General features: G+C 41.8%; 1 protein-coding gene across 1 annotated transcript in view; it reads left to right on the forward strand.

The window, feature by feature from the left end:
• Positions 1–19850, forward strand: part of LOC105395746 (bromodomain and WD repeat-containing protein 3) — a 91849-nt gene that overhangs the window by 28206 nt on the left and 43793 nt on the right. The window contains exon 33 of the mRNA XM_048629744.1: positions 130–271. Coding sequence (XP_048485701.1) covers positions 130–271 — 142 coding nt within the window. The remainder of the gene's footprint in view (positions 1–129; positions 272–19850) is intronic.

Genomic DNA, 19850 nt, shown 5'->3' on the forward strand with positions numbered 1-19850 from the left:
GAAAATGGTTGTTTATGGCGGAAATAACTTAAGACTTACTAAGCGCGCCGAAATGATTGCTTACCCGACTGAGCAAACACCGCTCCATACCTCTATTGTATTATAATATATGTTGTCCCGAATCCCCAGCCTACCCTCAGAGCCTGGTGGTGCAGTCCCGGTCCTCCCTTCAGAGCTAGAAGCCGCTCTATACCGCGCCGAGGAGCACGAGTGGCCTCCCACGGGCGACCGCGCCGCCGCCTGCCAGGCCATCGCCGCGCATATACAACTGGTATGTAGATAGTATAATCTTTGATAAACAATAAACGGACTAGATAGAGTGACACATACAACTTGTAAGTACACTATCCTACTTGCAGAAAGGACGCTTAACTGCCAATTTCAATAACTATCTATCGATAGTTGATAGTTGAATGTAACTTTCTAGGGTGAGGGCAGACGAGCGTAATTTTGTGAGTTGTGAGTCGCGTATTCCGGCAGAAAAGTGTGCCCGCCCCCCTCGTCCCCGCGAGTCAGAATAGGCGACACACAACTCCCAAAATTACGCCCTCACACTTATGTGTGCAAGTCGTATGATATTACCTGTCAGCTATCGATAGATAGAGTATTGAAACTGGCAGTAAGTCTCTTTCTGATCGTATACTGTACAAGCGAGGCAGCAATATATTGAGGCCCTGTACCGCGCCGAGGAGCACGAGTGGCCTCCCACGGGCGACCGCGCCGCCGCTTGCCAGGCCATCGCCGCTCATATACAACTTGTAAGTACCATTACTAACCTACTAGCAGTTTTAACCTATTGGCATTAACTGCCAATTTCAATCTATCGATAGATAGTGCGGAATGATAAGGCCGCCGATTGTGCTATTTATTTTCTTTTCATGTTTGTAATACTGTTTCTGTTTGTGTGCAATAAAGAGTATTTTATCTTTATCGTCGTAAAAAAATCGTTGTAGTTGTCATCGTTGGCAATGTTTATTATGGAATTGGAAACCAACATAAACATAGTTCTTTGAACTTGTATTTGGCCTTATCGTATATCGGTAAGATAAGTTGTAATCCACTACCTAATGGCGTAATTCACGTAATTGGATTCATGTTCATTTTTGATACGAGGTTCATGTTACGCGTGTTACAGATTTAGATTTGCATAAGTAGATATCGCCAGTATCACTTTTTTATTGTCCATCGATCAATATAAACGAAGAAAGTGACTGATACAGTCGAGAAACTTGGCACTTAGGTTCTCGAGTAACATTCTCTGAAGTTGTGAGTTCTGACTAGAGATGAGAATAAGAGTTAAAACTGAATAATGGTTAATTGATAATGAATAATATAAAATATCATAATATATTAACAGTTAATATTAATGAATAATTGTTAACAGATAAAAACGCTGATTGGTTGTTTGTTATTTTTATTGACTTCAAATAATTAAACTCAGAGGTTATAAGGTTATGAATGATATTATACCTACTGGGTTTTTTGTTTGGTTAATCGCTATATAGGGAAATGTGCATTAATTTTAAATGCGTTTTCAAGTTTGTAGTGGTTCCTTTATAAGAAAGAGTTTTTTTACAGAAATTTCAATAGCAAGTTTAACACCAATGGCACTTTTCTCGAAATGGGTTTATTTACAGTTTACTGCAATCACTTATCACTAATCCAAGTTTATTTGTACAGTTTATTACTCTAATTTAACTAACTTAATCATTACACTAACCCTACTTTATACCTACCTACAACTTCCGAAACTGAACTTAAGAAATATTTATTATTGCAATCTACTTTACTCGACGTCAATAACAATAATACTTACGCGACGTGAAAAATATTTTACTTTCGACTTCCGTGTTTAAATTATCATTCAGTGAATTAGTGAAAATAAAGTTATGGTTGATGCTTGATGGTATATCGTTAACAGCAATCCAACATTCAATGATAATTCGCATCTATTACTATACTCATAAATACCATAACCCTGTGTATTACACCACTTAAACGTTAATGGAGCATTCAACGATAATTCGCATCTATTACTATATACATAAATACCATAACCCTGTGCATTACATTGCTTAAATGATAATGAATAACCGTGACCAATTTGTTCTCATCGAAAATCATAGAGGGCGTTGCAAGTCAAATACGGACGGTCGGTAAATTTACGAACTTTTTAAATTATCAATATCAATTTAATAAAATTATGTCAATGTAGTTAATTAATAAATATAATTAATGTAATAAATTCATGAATTAAACCATTAACGATCACCCCTAGTTCTGACCAAGGCCTTTTAATCTTATAAGGACGCGAATTGGTTATGGCGTTGATTAAAGTTTGTATTTTGGCAGAATGAATTTCAAACGGGTATTAGAACCGCTAAGTTTATAAGTACTAAGACGACCGAATGGCGTAGTGGTTAGTGACCCTGACTACTGAGCCGAAGGTCCCGGGTTCGATTCCCGGATGAGGCAGATATTTGTTCTCGGGTCTTGGATGTGCCCGTAAAATGGCAATAGGCCCGCCTCCTATTACATTGGGACTAACATAAGACTGGCGAAAAGTGGGTGCAGCAATGCACCTCTGACTACCCCGCAAGGGAGTACATTAGTACAAGGTGTGAGTGTTTGTTTTTTTTATTTTTATAAAAAACATTATGGCCTTGAGCAAAAATTCGTAAGAACGTTGTATTTGCTTCATTTTCAAACCCAAAGGTTTTGAGACCATTTGGTCTAGGAGATGTTCTAGTTTAGCCATATTTTAGCAACTAACTACTTACTAACTTAATGACGCCTTCTTTAATATTTAATTTAAGTAAAGGGTGCTTCAGAATAATACCAACTAAAAACGTAAATACACTTACGGGAAATTAAAAAGTTCCACTCACAAAATGCCGACACCAAACAACTCTATATTTTCAAACATTTAATTAAAAAAATTAACAAAATATTACCGTTTTTTGTTGGTAATATCTTAACGCTCTGATTAATGTGCTTCAATGTTGCAGAAGGCTTCATTAAGCTAGCTTTTCCCGTTTAGGAGTAATTTGGTGCATTTCTGAGTGGAACTTTTTCATTGCCCGTGAGTGTATATTGTTCAAATTTCTTATTTAATGAAAAAAATATTGGGGCCATTTGGTGTCAGCATTTTATAAGTGCAACTGTTTTCTTTGCCCGTGAGTGTAAATAGCACATTCAGCAGCATTAGGTATTACTAAAAGTATTGTCCTGACAACATCATTTAAGGGGATTATAACTAGGATTAAATTGCAAGGACTCAATAAGATGGACTAAATTTTTTCTTTTGAAAGTAATCTTATCATCGAGGACGGACAGAAAAATCCCCCGTACCTAAAAATAACATAAGTACATAAAATTTAAACCTAGGTAAGTATACTACTAAGATATCATAATCATGACACACAAAAACTAAATCAAAATTGGGACATCCGTTTCGGAGGTACGACACCACAAGCAGATACACCGACAGACGCATTAAACATAACACCCCTCCTTCGCCTCACACGCACATCGCACACGTCTGTTGTAATTTTATTCATTTTGTTTCCCTTAGCGTTAAAACTGAATAATTTAACAAGATTTCATCTCCAGACCTTCTAGCATAAGCCCCAATTTCTCCATTGTCGGTTATCTAACCGACCATGGATAGTTAATCAATTATACGTCATCTCCATATAAAATTCTTGACAGATGTGTCAAAAGTCAACCACTAATACCTGGTTATGCTCTAACCGAATATGGAGAAATTCGCGCTTAGTCAACTTCATTCGAAGCGGTTTTAGACTTGGTAATAGAAAAATATTTAATTCTCCACCAAATAAAACAAATCTCGGTCATGACTCCCCACTTACACGTATTGTGAGCAACTATAATCAAACACAGAACTATAACTACGAGAATGTATTATTTATTTATTTTGAAATTGTCGGATCACTCATCATCATCATCATCATCATCATTAACCTATAGCAGTTCACTTCTGGACGTAGGCCTCTCCCAAAGCACGCCACTGGATGCGATCTTTAGCTTTCCGCATCCAATCATAACCAGCCACCTTTTGCAAGTCGTCACCCCATCTAGCCGGAGGGCGTCCCACACTACGTTTGCCTAGTCGCGGCCTCCACTCCAGAACACGTTTACCCCATCGGTCATCGGTTCTTCGACAGATGTGTCGGATCACTAACAACTATTTATTAGGTACATAGTAGCCACTATTATAGAAACAGCGAGTCATTTAGAAGTGACCACTGTTAGGAAATATACATGAATAAGCTCCTACAAAAAGTAAAATAGGTACACCAACTAAAAACTAAATACTAAATATCAACCAACTAAATAAATTTATACTAAGGATTATCGCCTACACTGAAAAATAATGAACTAATAGCTCGCCTCACCTTTGCAATAAGTACTTGTTAAAATAGATTCAGATCTTAAAAAATGAAACGAACTAATTATGAGGAACGGCAGCAGGAGAGGTCAAGTAAAACCATGAATGATTTATAACTAATACTATATTCAATTGTCCACAATAGTTATCTAGTCTAATTAGAACTAAATTTAGAGACGTCCGATATTAGGTACGTCGCGCCGAGAAGTGTCTAAGTACTATATAAGAAAATATAACCTATGCTTAATTCTACGTAATCGGAGGAATACAAATCTACGTCACTCGCGTGTCGCGTCACTAGGCATCGTCGTCACCGATGCCGCGCCTGCACATAATCCCTGAGTGCAGTGTCTGGATGACGAGGCTGCGTAACATCTCCCTCCCTTAGATGAGCGACTATTTGCAAATGTTTAATGCAAATGCCGCGTCACGCTTATCTTGTTGTTCATTCAACTGGATATCAGCTTGCGTTGATGACTCACGCTTCATCGCGTCACGTCGCTTATGCGCTCTCTTTCGCACCATGTAGGTGATAGATAGTACAAATGCACTTAGTATTGCGATGACGTATAATGGAATCGTAGTGTGGTATAATGAGGCGTCTATTTTTTCAACAGTCATTGGTTCCTCCGTAGCCAATTGTTTTTGAATGTTATGCAAATTAGTTAGATCGATTGTGGTCAAATTAAATTTTGGATGAGATATCTTTCTTGTAGATATAGGCCATGGCATATCAGTCAATTCGATAGGTTGTCCCAATATTTTATCCTCGGTATTAACGATGGTGAACTCGGGGGCCTTTATCATGCAGTTATGAGGAACGCGTGCTAAATAGCTTCCTTGTACTAGTTTATGTTGATCGTGGTTGCATTTGAAGTGAACTTTGGTCGGCCTTGGGAATGATATTATGTAGTTTTGGCTGTCAAGCTCCGTCAGAGCCTCCTTAGACAGAGAGACAGGCGTGGGTGAGCACGTTTCATCTATCTCCTGTGTGTTGATTAAGTGGTGGATGCAGTCGCGTCGTTCTCGCAACTGATGACCGATCTTCGGCTCGCACATGTACCATGTACTGACCTTCGGGCATTCTGCCTCTATGTAAACATATTCCTTGGAGTTGGAAGCGATGAAAGGATAGGAAGGAAGGATGATTTCATTTAATTTATTTGGGGTTGGGCATAATCTATAAAGTTCGAAAATGTCTGTGAATATTATAGGAGACTTAAGTACCAACACTAGCCTTTTGTCCGAAAAATAGGTACCCAAATTAATTAATTATGTCATAGTAAGACCTGGTTTCTAAACTTATAATTTCGTCACTAAGGTATTTTTTTCTTAATTCGTGGATCATGTGCTGCAATAATTTTAATGATAATACTGAATGGTGCATAGATTTGGTTCGGCTGAAGGCTAAAATATTTTCTAATCTGCTTATTTCGTATGTTAAATCTTGTACATTATCGTTTATGATAAAAATGGAGTGGCCTATTTCAGCATATTTATTGTTTCGCTCTGTGTCCGTAATCGTCAGATTGATGACGTCGGCAAGAGCAGATTTCAACTTTAGCTGATTACTCCTCAGGTCATTTAAAATCTTAAATTGCTGAGCAGACATTTCTTTTGATAGTGTAATGTGCTTTGAAAAAGAGTCTGATATGTTTTGTTCGTTTTTATTTAGGATTTGGATGGCATTTTCAAATCTAATTGCGTCATTATGATCCAGGTTACCGGTAATTTCTTTGATTAGTGAGCCTAAGGGATTCAATAAGCCTCTTTTTACACGGTTCGGTAAAAATGTATCTATTTGGATAATGACTTCGTCTAGTTTGCTGAGAAGGTGATTAATTTGATATTTAAAAAAAACTAAATTCGTATCCGCAATTATGTTGGCTACGTTTGACAAATTAGACTGCAGGGTGTGAACTTGGTTTAGCATCATTTCGATGTCCACATCTTGGAGGAATGTATGGAAATGGGATATGAGTCTTGTCGTACCTAACTTAAAAGGTAGCAGGCCAGGGCCATTGTCGAGACTACTCAGGCGTATCTCCTGAGCCTGTGCCACAGCGGATAGGGTCAGTATTAGGAGGTACCTGTAACAATGGAGTTGTTTTATTTTTCAGGGGCCGTTTTAATCTATTTTTTGCGACGGGGGCGCGATTTTTCGTAGTGTAGATATGAATCGGTGAATTGTTAATTACCCTATCTGAGTTGAAACGGGGGGCCAATTTTTGTCTATCTGCTGCTGGGTTTCTAATAAATATTTCTTGGTTAGGTTCGTAATCTATCTGTGGCTCTCTAGTTGAATTAATTCTATTCATTATGTTATCGCGGTGCGCGGACGATGACTCATGTATGAGTTGATAAACCGTTTCCATTCGGTCCCGATGGTCGCATACGTATTGTTGCATCAGGCGTTCCGTGGTATTTAGATGAATTGGATCTCGGGGGTCAAAGTGACCTGATATGACGTCGAATGGTCTGCATTTTGTGAAGCTGTGAACTGAACTGTTGTAAGCTATAAGGGCATAGGGCAATAGATTTATTGCAGCTTCATTTTTAGGGTTCCGTAGCCAAAATGGCAAAAACGGAACCCTTATAGTTTCGTCATGTCCGTCTGTCCGTCTGTCCGTCTGTCCGTCTGTCACAGCCGATTTACTCGGAAACTATAAGTACTACAGTGATGAAATTTGATGGGAATATGTGTTGTATGAACCGCTACAAAAATATGACACTAAATAGTAAAAAAAAGAATTGGGGGTGGGGCCCCCCATACATGTAACTGAGGGATGAAATTTTTTTTTTCGATGTACATACCCGTGTGGGGTATCAATGGAAAGGTCTTTTAAAATGATATAAAGTTTTCTAAAAAACATTTTTCTTAAAGTGAACGGTTTTTGAGATATCAGCTCTCAAAGTCGTAAAAAGTATGTCCCCCCCCCTCTATTTTTATAACTACGGGGTATAAAATTCTAAAAAAAATAGAGGTGATGCATGCTAATTAACTCTTTCAACGATTTTTGGTTTGATCAAAGTATCTCTTATAGTTTTTGAGATAGGTTGATTTAACTGTAATTTTGCTGCTACGGAACCCTTTGTGCGCGAGCCCGACTCGCACTTGGCCGGTTTTGTGTTTTAGTTTTAATAGTCGTAAGTGTTCCAAGATAGTACAATGGAAACGTTCTATTATTCCGTTCTGATTAGGAGCATAAGGCATCGTAGTTTTGTGTTGAACATTATGTAGCCTTAGGAACTCGTTCACGACGTTCATCGAACGGAAAAGATTTTGAAAATCACAAAATCTTTTCCGTTGTCTGTTATGAGTAAAAGCGGAAAACCGTGATGACTTGCGAATTTTAGTAAGTACTTTGTTATAGTAGGTCCTGTGCAATCCGGTATGGGATAAACCTGAGCATATTTAGAGAAATCATCTATAATAGTTAGATATTTTTCTCGCTCAATAGATAACACGTCGGCGTGTGCAACTTCGAATGGTCTAGACGGGGGCGGGACTATACGGAACTCTGGGCGTATAGGATTACGATCGTATTTTGCGGAACTGCATACTTCGCAGTCGCTTATGTATTTGGAAATGCTCTCGCGCATCTTCGGCCAGAAATAGTGCTGTGATAAGGACATGAACGTTTCGTTTGTGCCGCGGTGATTTGTTTTGCCTTCGTGGTAGTTTCTTATTATTGATGTTTGTTCTTGGGGTATAGTTACGTTTCGCAATTCGCGTTTTACTAGGAATATATTATTAACGGAACTATTAAATAAGCGTTGAATAGTTGAAACGATATCGTACATTTTTTCTATAGGGTTTATTAAGAGGGCGGTGCGAATTTTGGGATCCACGTGGGATTCGATTATCTGAGCTAAATTTTCCTCTAAATTGTCTTCGAAAATATCTATTGACGTCTTAAAGTATGTATTGAATGGTTTTGTTACGGTGGGCGTTGTCCGGGGTTTGTGTTTAATTATGTTTAAAACTAGCTGCCTTTTAAATTTATTTAAGGGGTCATCGCTTATTGGCATTTCAAGTATTGGGTTTTCAGCGCTGGTGTGGGCGGTTAGTGTAGACGAGGAGCTGAGAATTTCTTGATATTCGGGGTCGGTGTAGGTAGCAGAAATTGCGCATGATTCTGTGTCGGGTAAATTTACGATCATTGATGCATTCTCATTAAAAATTTCTACTCGAGATAGGGCGTCCGCATTAGTGTTGGATTTTCCTTTTTTATAAATTATAGTGTAGTTAAATTCTGCTAACTTTAATCTCCAGCGGGTTAGTCGGGAATTTGGTTCTTTTAGGTTCATCAGCCATTGAAGTGGTTTGTGATCGGTAATAATTTTAAATTTACGACCAAATAGGTAGGGGCGAAAATATTTAGTCGCCCAGACGATTGCGAGTAGCTCCTTTTCGATTGTTGAATAATTTATCTCGCTCTCGTTGAGGGTTCTGGATGCATACGCCACGGGTCGGTCTGATCCTATGGCACCCTGGGATAAAACAGCCCCCAGAGCGTAGTTTGAAGAATCGGTTGTCAGTATAAAGTCTTTTGTGAAATCTGGGTAAATTAGGATGGGATCGTTAGTTAGCAGTGTCTTGCAATGTTCGAAGCATTTTACATATGTGTCATTTATTACTATTTTGGTGCCCTTTTTAAGACATTTTGTGAAAGGTTTTGTTATTTTAGCGAAATCCGGAATAAACCGTCGGTAATAACCTAGTAATCCGAGAAATGCTTTTATTTGCTTGGTGGTTTTGGGCAAAGGGTATTTTGATATTGCAGATATTTTATCTGGGTTCGGTTTTACGCCTTCTGGGGTGATGACGTGACCTAAATAGGGCGTTTCGCGCTTGAGAAACTCTGATTTTTCCATCTGAATTTTAAAATTTGTTTCGCGGAGTCTTTGAAATATTTTTTTCAGGTTAACCATGTGTTCCTGAAGGGACGTACTGAAACATAAGATATCGTCTTGGTATACCACACAGCACCTATTTAGAAGGTCTTTTAGGACATCATCCATCACTCGCTGAAAAGTTGAAGGAGAATTTTTAAGACCCATGGGCATGCGAAGGAACTCATAGTGCCCACGCTCAACATTGAAGCCAGTTTTGTAAATATCACGAGGGTCGAGCTGTACTTGATAGAATGCCTTTGTTAAATCTAGGGTACTGAAATATTGACAGTTTCCTAGCTTGTCTAGTACCTCTACTATGTTAGGAATCGGGTATTTGTCGTCAATTGTTTTTTCATTTAGCTTTCTGAAGTCCACAACTAATCGCCATTTAGTTTTTCCGGACGCATCGGGTTTTTTTGGGACAATCCAAATTGGGGCGCTCCATGCCGAGGTGGAAGGCCGAATTATACCTTGACTCAACATACTCTGAATTTGATTTTGAATTTCTTCCTTGTGGACGTACGGATACCTATATGTTTTACTATGGACTGGTATATCATCGGTTGTGTTTATTTTATGTTTAATTTGGTTTGTGAAAGTTAATTGTTCACCCTCTATATAAAATATATCCGAGTATTCCGAACATAAGTTGAGTAAATTACATTTCTCCTCTTCGTTTAAGTGCTGAGTACGTAACTGCGATAAAACGTCTCGAGTTCGTTCCCGTGGTAGCCGTGTTAACTGCAGCGATTGCGTGTTGAAAAGTTGTACTTGAATTGGATCCGATAATGCAAATATGATGTCGTTGTCGGAATGGTTTGAGATTTCTAGGAAAGCAACATTATTTTTCGCTGTAGATATGCATTCGTTTATATTACAATTGGATATAACTTGTTCTTCTATGTATATTTCGCCGCTCGAAATAGTCGTGGGAACTTGGACTATTTTTGAAGAATGGGCCGATATAATTTGTTCTAATAAGTTGTTTTGTCCTGACGCGTACATTCGGATGGTATTATTTGCAAATTCGGTACTAAAGAGTTTGTTGTTTAGGTCGATTTTCGCGCGCCATTGTTGCAATAAATCGCAGCCAATAAGTCCGTCGAAATATTCGTGGAATTTATAGATAAATAGTTTTATTTGCTTTTTATCTTGTATTTCCTTAAAACAAGGTATTGTTACAGAATGGTAGTTTACGGTTGAAGCATGTATATTTGTTACAACAAATGGTTCATAATTTAGTTCTACATCTGGGTAGTACTTTTGGGCAACCTCGGGGCTCAGGAAAGACTGATTAGCGCCGGTATCAATAAGAAGTTTAAGGGGAGGGTTTTTTATTTGTATGTACGGCAATTGCCGTTTATTTTGGATATTTAGTTCTATTCGGGGGCATTGTGCCTCACATCCCTGCAAAAATTTGTCTCCTCGACCACATGCTCATTATAATTTTCGGGGTTAATACTTTGTTCGTACAATTGAAATTCCTGGGGTTGATCATCGTAACGGGGGTAATCTTCTGACACTTGTGGGTCGTCGTAGCTAGGGTTAGTTTCATAAGGGTAGTGCATTTCGGTAAAGTGCATCTCTTGAGGGCTATAGGTTGTGGGTACATTATTGGATGAGCGCCAGTCATATCTAGTTGGTGGAATGGTCCGTGCTACAGGGTGACTTATCCCACTCATAGGTTGAGGTAAGTTTCTATTAAAATTTGGTTGTGACATTTGGGGCTTGGGTGGAATTTTAAAACCGGTTGACATGTTAGACCTAGGTAGAGATCTGAACATCTGCTGTGTGCGTGAGGGGCCTGGTTGCGGATGAACTGCACCATACTGCATGGGGGGACCTTGAGGTCGGTACGTACTAAAACGGGGCTGGTTTGGCACGTGTGCTTGTATAGGTTGGTTTGATGCAAAATTAGGGTTTTGGCGGTTATAAAAATTTGATTGTAATGGTACGGGGTTCCTTTGGGGTACAGGTTTATGTTTATTTTGCATGTATATGACGTTCAACTCTTCTTCGGCATACTTCAATGCATCTTCAAGAGAAGATGGTCTCATGCACCTAATTCGGGAACCAAGAGGTTCATTTAAACCTCTTAGGTATGATTGCAAAGCGAGATTTTTGTAAAGCGTCCTTTTCGCTTCTACTGTTGTAGATAAGCTATCGTGTAACTCTACGTATGTCATAATTATGCTCAACAGATTAAGCACCTTCTCATAAAAAACCTGAGGTGTGTCGGAGCCTTGTGTAAGCATGGAGAGGTCTGTGTAGAGAGCAGACTCGTCTCTTTGGTCACTAAAATGATGAATCAAAGAACTCCTGATTCCTTGCCAGTTACTAGGCGAACCGTTAGTAGCTAAAATTCTTGCAGCTGATCCAGTAATTTTATTTAAAATACCATTTAATAATGATAAATTCATAAGTTCGTTTCCAGGATTGGGGTCTACATAAGTCGTTACTAATTGATCGCATAAATTTAAAAATCTAATCAAAATGTGGGGATTTCCATCAAATTCGGGTACATTTCGAAGAGCTTTATGAATGGTATCATGATCTACCGTCGTCGTAGACATTTTGCTACTGCAATTCGATTCAGATAAAGTTTCTAAACTTCTGTGGGCGTCTCTTTGAGCCATGCGAAGGTTATGACGACTGTCACAATCTCTATTTCTAAGGGAATTGTCCCTGAATCGTGTAGAAGTAGGGTGAAAAATTTTGAAAATTAGTTTGGGACTTGGGGAAATAAAGGGAAAATCATAGGAAAATGGCTTCCAATAGAAAATATGATTACTTACAGATATAACTTCATGGTCTTCTGGAGCCTTGTCTATCGATGTCTGGATAGGGTTCCTCTTCGCCTCTGCTAGGCCGCCGTCCGTAGGTTCGAAACTGTAGTTAAGTCAGCGATTGACAATCAGCGGATATCGATATGAGACACGCCACTGAATCTACAGCTCTCAAGACTGCGCCAATTATGAGGAACGGCAGCAGGAGAGGTCAAGTAAAACCATGAATGATTTATAACTAATACTATATTCAATTGTCCACAATAGTTATCTAGTCTAATTAGAACTAAATTTAGAGACGTCCGATATTAGGTACGTCGCGCCGAGAAGTGTCTAAGTACTATATAAGAAAATATAACCTATGCTTAATTCTACGTAATCGGAGGAATACAAATCTACGTCACTCGCGTGTCGCGTCACTAGGCATCGTCGTCACCGATGCCGCGCCTGCACATAATCCCTGAGTGCAGTGTCTGGATGACGAGGCTACGTAACAAACTTGTAAATTTATTGTATAACCTATATCATTTTTAATTAAATAAATAAACTTGTTAAAGTTCCACTAAAGTTCCAGTAACTTATGGAACAGCAATCGCAGATAGAATTTTTTCTGTGGCCCGTTAAGGCCCGATAGGCAAATTAGAATTCCTTGAGTTTTCACTGTAGATTCGTTAAGAAGCGCCACTGTCTTGTGTGAATTGAATCACTGAAGCAAGACTGAACTACTGGTCCGGACCTGTGCGGGCGACCGACACTGAAGTAATGCGACGCTGATAAGCGACATTCATATTTGTGAATAGATTTAAGTATGGGTATGTTAACGTGATAATGGGCAATCAAACTGTGCTTATTCGATTGTACGGCATAAAAGCACTGAAACGGCGCTGATATTTGTGGATTGGTTTGCGAACGTGATAATGTTTCGATCGATTTCAAAACGTACAGTTGGAGTTCCTTACTGAAATAATATGCACCTCTGATCAATGTATGAGTCAGTGTGGCGTGTCGATGTACCTACGCCACATATGCGGACACCCCATAATCAACGAGGCGCTGCATCCTACACCAATGGACGAGCAACCGGCCCGCCGCGGCATCGTCACCGATGGCGTGATATTCAACCAATGGCAAGACGGCTAGATCACGACATCGCGCGCCGAACCAATAGCAACGCGGCACCACTACTACTCCAACTTGAAGATGCGCTTACATAAAAGGACAAGCAGAGGACAGCCCTTCCCTTTTTTCTCGGCTTGCGCTTCTAGCTTTCGCATCTCTTTAATTCTTTTTGTGCTTTGCTTAAATTCAATTATTAAAATTAACTATCTAGTTTTGTATCAGTGGCGACTTCTTGTGTCTGAGGCCAAGATCCACTTCGGGTCGCTGAGCCAGCGGAGTAAGTAAGTAAGTAAGTTTTGTATCAAATCCTTTTTCCAAATTCTATAAACCTTTTCTATCACAAGTTCAGTATTAATGTTTGTGTAACGTGTAAAAATAAAAATTACTCAGTGTTCGTGCTTCCGCATTTTTATTAAAAACTTCACATAGATGGTTAGGTCTCAAAATACCATAAAAATTAGCTTGCAAAGTTAGCTTAGGCAAAATTAGGCTAGGTAACTACAGCTAAATCAGTATCTTCTGATAACGTTATCTGATTGCAAATCGCATAAGAAGTATATAAACGCATTTTATTAACAGTGCACCGCATGGGGGTTTCGGAAACGGTCGAAAGCGAATAAAAAAGACGAGAAAACAAATAACTGTGAAAAATATCATCGATAATAAGATCTATTGTGCGAAAAATCAATAATTTCACCATGTCCAAAGTGCAAACTTTTTTCTACTTGAATATCGGAGTGTCTGGCCTGGAGGGCCGCGCACACGGACTGAGTCCCGTCAAACTGTGCATCAAGCCAGTGAGCCGAGACGCACTGCTGGCCAGGAGTGTGAACCTGGACAGAAGAGACATAGAAATGTTCGATTTTGACGAGATCGACGACCAATACGAAGCGGGCAAGTCGCTTATAAACTACGATTTAAATTTCGACGCGCCAGTCGCGCGTCGTCTGCTGGCGTATATAGACGCTTTCCCGAAGCCTGCAGTGTTGGTCAGCTATAGTGGGTGCATACAGAACTATCCGATCATTCGTTCGGCGCTCGCCCGCCACGGCTTAACCTTACCGGACACGGTACAAATTTGCGACCTCCTCCAAGCCATTCGCGTGATAGAGGGAGATTTTAAAAATTCGTATAAATTTCCTGATGTGTATGAACGGGTGACTAAGAAGATTTACAAAGTCAATGGAATGGAAGGCAAAATTTTGCCCCACATTAAAATGATGGTTGAGTGCAGTGACGCGCTACTGGACAAGTGGATTGAATGGGTGGATGTAGGCCGCAACAGGTTGTCATTGGACACCGTTCGCTTGCCACAAGAATTGCGTAAAAAAAACAATACGAACAAATCCTCGCGAGTAATAAAAAAGTTCCGAAACGCCGACTCCAAACAGCCTACAATTTTAAAATATTTCAAAATTAAAAAAGAATTAAAACAATAGTTACGTATTGCAGACGGCGTCATTAAGGGGATCACTCAAAAAAAAAAAAAAAAAAAAAAAAAAAAAAAACCGTCATCGGTGCGCCGTTACGCTCCGGAACTTTTATCAGTTTTTTTCACCAAAAATAGCCCAAAGGTGCTGAGTGATAGTGCATTGTGTTTGTGTTTATACAAGTGCATAGTGCAAGTGTTATCTCAGTGCAAAACCACGGATTTCCTATAAATCACCACCAATAGTTTTCGGCCAATGTGCCAAAAATTATAGTCATACCCGCAATATTTTATTATTGATACTGCGTTCCAATTTTAACTATCGGGGTCGTCGGGACCCGAGTTGTGTTACAAAACTATTCTGTGTGCTTGTCACAACATCAGAATAATAACACATACTGAGTACGATAGTTGAATTTGAAACGTAGTGTTAGTAAACAAACTAAAATATGTAACGGCAGATCACCGAACTCTCCGACGACGTGCCGCTGTAAATTAACCTGTGCGAGCTGTGAGGACTTATAGTGATTGTGCGTCCGTCGTGATGGAAGACGCCAAACCGGGCGCGGAGGACGCGCCCACAATTAACATGTCGGAGCTCGCCGAAGCCATGCCGCAGCAGCAGCTACCTATTGAGGGGACATGGCAGACCGTTGTGGCGCGGAAAGTCAGCAAGAACCGTCGCGCCAATAAGCGCGCCAATAGAAATCGGCGCAAAAGGGAATCGACTGTGGGGTCGGCTGGTGCAGTGGCCGGTTCGGGTGGCAGTGCCGCTTCAGCGCGCGCGTTACCCAGTGCCGCCTCAGTGCCGGCCGCCTCCACAGTCGAGGCCCCCGGGGACAAGGGGAGTAGCGCTGCGATTACGCGCGCGGCACCCACTGTCCCGGCGACCACCACCATCCCGGCGACCACCACCGTCCCGGCGACCACCACCAACACCGCTGGACCTCGACGCCCCACTCCCAGGGGTAGCAGGGGTAAAAGGAGCAGCTATGCTGCCACCGTCGCGGCGCCGGCCGGTGGGCTTCAGTCCACTGGTGAGCGCAGGCCTGCTGATGCCGAATTAACCTCGGCTAAGCGGGTCCGCCCTGACGAGACAATCTCTCCGAGGGGTGGCGCCAAGCGCGCAAAAGTTGCTCCTGCAGCAGGTCAGGCCCCAACCTACGCCAATGTCGCGCGGACACACCTGCATGTCGCCCTCGTCACCGTGCCGGCGCGCAGCCTCACCGAGGACCAGGCCAACGACCTGAAGGTGGCCGTGCAGAAGGTCATAATTCAGCAGCTGGACGTCCCGCTGACTGAAACACCCTTCTGCCCTCTCTTCAAGGGAAAACCACACCACAGCCACGGGGCCTTGAAGATGTGGTGTGAAGACGACGAGACCCTTGCGTGGCTGAAGAAAACGGTCGAGGTGATGCCATCGCCTGTGCCTAATACCAAGCTCGCGGTCATCGGGCAGTCGGAGCTAGTGCCCAAGGTGAGAGCTGGACTGCTGGTTCCTGACACCTGCACTGACGAGCCGCTGAGCATACAAAGAACCCTGATTAGACAAAACAGGATGTACAACGTGGGGGACTGGACCCTGTACGACCGCCAGATCCACAATGGCAAGGACTCCTTCCTCAACCTCGGCATCCCCAGATCGGAGGTGCCAAGAATCATGGAGCTCGGACGGCAGATGACGTTTGCAGTGGGCAACATCTACATCCGGTTCTTCAACAACGGCGTTCTGGGCAGCCAGCCTCCCGAAGAAAGTGAGGACCCGCTACCAACAGCACCGCTGTGCACCTCCAGCCCCACGCCTGTGAGTGCTGCACCAGTCGAGGCACCAACGACCCTGCCGAGCACCTCCAACGAGACGATGCCTGCTGCGACCCCCGCGGCTCTATCGTCCTGGATCGACGGTGGCGGTCATGACGAAGAATCGGATGCTGATGCGGAGTCGGTGGACAGTGATGTTCTCCGCTCGCCTCAGTAACCTCTCCGTCATTCAAACCAACCTCCAGCACAAGCAGATTGCGGCGGCTACCCTACGCAGGCAGCTGGAGGTCAACACCGGGACCATCGCCCTGATCCAGGAGCCGTGGATCAGGGGAAGCCGTATCTGCGGTCTCAGCAACATTGGGGGTAAGTTGTTTTTAAACACCTCTATTCTTAACCCACGCACGTGTATTTACATGCCCCGTTCTGTGGACGCGGTACAACTCACCCAGTTCTGCACGAAAGATTTAACAGCTGTGTTAGTTCAGAACTTGGTGGGTAACTGTAGTTCAATTGTACTAGCGTCCGCCTACATGCCTGGCGATGGAGATCCTCCACCCGGTGAGTTGGCGGACCTGGTGCATCACTGCGAGTCCAACTCCCTAGAGCTGATCATCGCTGCGGATACCAACGCGCACCATCCGCTCTGGGGCAGTGAAACTCCCAACAGAAGGGGCGAAAACCTGGTAACTTACTTATTTTCAACAAACCTTAACATTCTTAATATAGGCTCTGAACCGACGTTCGTTTCATCGCGTTACCAAACAATTGTTGACGTCACTTTTGCTACTACTGGCGTCACGGACCTAATTTCGGACTGGCATGTATCAAACGAACCATCCTGTGCCGATCATAGAAGAATATGTTTTAAACTTCAAGCGAAACCACCGCAAGTCAAACCGCGCCGTAACCCGCGGAAGACTGACCGAACTAAATACGTTCAAGCACTAACACAAAACTTTCAAACTATAAACTTTAAAGACATGTCGCAATCCACCGCGGCTATAGAAACCAATGTTTTGTCACTAACAACATGTATAACAACATCTTATGAACAAGCATGTCCACTTGCGTCTCCGCCTACTCGGCCCAGAACCTCCCACTGGTGGGGACCGGAGCTTGAGAGACTGAGACGTAAGATTAGGAAGCTGTTTAATAGGGCCAAAAACACTAGACACTATGCTGACTGGGAGCTATATAAAGAAGCTCAAAAACATTACAAAAAACGAATAAGAATCCGCCAAGGAGACTCATGGCGTCGATTCTGCGAAAACATTGAATCCAACAACGAAGCAGCTAGAGTCCGAAAAATCTTAGACTGCGGTCAAAATAAAAACCTTGGCTGCCTAAAAAAAGCCGATAAAACCTATACTAACAACGATAAAGAAACGTGCCAAGTACTCCTTGAAACGCATTTCCCAGACTGCCGCCTCGTTGATGATCTGACCTGGGATAATAGCGAGCACTCGAACCCGTCAATATCTGATTGGATAACCGCCCAAGAATTAGTAACCGTTGAAAAAATTGAATGGGCCATAAACAGCTTTCTACCTTTTAAATCAGCTGGTTTGGATGGTATATTCCCCGCGCTCCTAGTGTGGGGACAACAGGTTATCGTGCAAAGCTTAGCGAATATTTTTAAGGCTTGCTTAGCACATAACTACATTCCTAAACAGTGGAGAGAGGTGAAAGCAACCTTTATTCCTAAATCAGGAAAAAGTGACTACACGGATCCAAAGTCCTACAGACCTATTAGTTTAACGTCGTTTCTACTAAAGACCCTAGAAAGACTTTGTGACAGACACATACGAGATAATAATCTCAAACGAAAACCATTACATAACAGCCAACATGCCTATATCGCTGGCAAATCGACCGAAACAGCACTCCATAGCGTAGTGAACAAAATTGAGTGTGCGCTAACAAACAAAGAATCAACACTAGGTGCCTTTATAGACATAGAAGGGGCCTTTGATAAAACAAACTTCGATAGTATCAACATTGCCTTAACCAAATATAATGTTAATCCAACTCTACGGGGTTGGATAAATAATATGTTAAAGTTAAGAGCAGTACAACTCAACCTAAATGGGACAACCAGATGCATTGTAGCTAAAGGCTGCCCTCAAGGCGGGGTCCTTTCACCTCTACTGTGGAATCTGGTAGTTGACGACCTGCTTAGACAACTCAACAGCAGCGGCTTCTATACAGTCGGCTATGCAGATGACCTCACCATCCTCATTAGTGGGAAATTCGAGAACCTCCATTGTAGCGTTATGCAGGCCGCAATGAAGATTGTCGAGCAATGGTGCAGGGAGTATCGACTAAAAGTCAATCCCAGTAAAACAGAATTAGTCCTATTTACTAACAAGAGAAAACTCAATAACATGAGCTTGCCTACATTATTTGGTACTCAACTAACACTTTCAACCGAAGTGAAATATCTTGGCATAACGCTAGATAACAAGTTGAACTGGAATAAACATCTCGATAACAAAATAAAACAGGCTACGATCGCTTTCTGGCAGTGTAAGCGAATGTTAGGAAAAACCTGGGGCCTTAAACCAAAATTAACATTATGGCTGTACAAAGCTGTCATACGACCTACCATAACTTACGGTTCTGTAGTCTGGTGGCCCAGAACAGAACTTAGCTCAGTAAAAAAACAAGCTGCAAAAGCTACAAAGGCTTGCATGTGTAGCCATCACAGGATGCATGAAATCAACACCCACGGCCGCACTTGAGGTACTTCTCGACCTTCCACCATTACATCTCGTGGTGAAACAGGAAGCAGCTGCCGCCGCTTTTAGACTAAGAGCAGCTGGCCTCTGGGCAAATAACTCAACAGCGTCACACACATCCATTATGTTGGAAGCCATAAAACATCAACCAATGATGGCAGCCATTGGTGATCGAATACCGCTTATCCATATATTTAAAAGGCACTATAACATTCAATTGCATGAAGAACCAAGAGATCAGTCCAGTATATATGAACTGAGAATTTACACTGATGGATCCAAAAAAACGTCAGGTACGGGTGCTGGTGTCCACTCCGATGACCTAAACATTCATTTTTCACTGGCACTAAGCAAATACAACACAATCTTTCAGGCTGAATGTGTTGCTATTACACGGGCCGCTAACGCAGTCAAATCTAGAAAGGTTACGAATCAACGTATTCGTATCCTATCTGATAGTGCTGCAGTTCTGCTAGCTTTGTCTAGCAAAACTATAACTTCGGGGCTAGTACTAGAGTGTCACTCAGCTCTAGAATCGCTTGCCTCACAAAACAATACCATAACCCTCCAGTGGATAAAAGGGCACAGCGGGTCGCTGGGGAACGACGCTGCTGATGAACTTGCACGAAAGGGATCTGACACTGCACCAATAGGCCCAGAGCCGATAGTACCGATCCCTTTCAACCAAATTCGCTCTTGGTTGC

Source organism: Plutella xylostella, chromosome 24, assembly GCF_932276165.1.
Source record: "Plutella xylostella chromosome 24, ilPluXylo3.1, whole genome shotgun sequence".
Taxonomy (NCBI): Eukaryota; Metazoa; Arthropoda; class Insecta; order Lepidoptera; family Plutellidae; genus Plutella; species Plutella xylostella.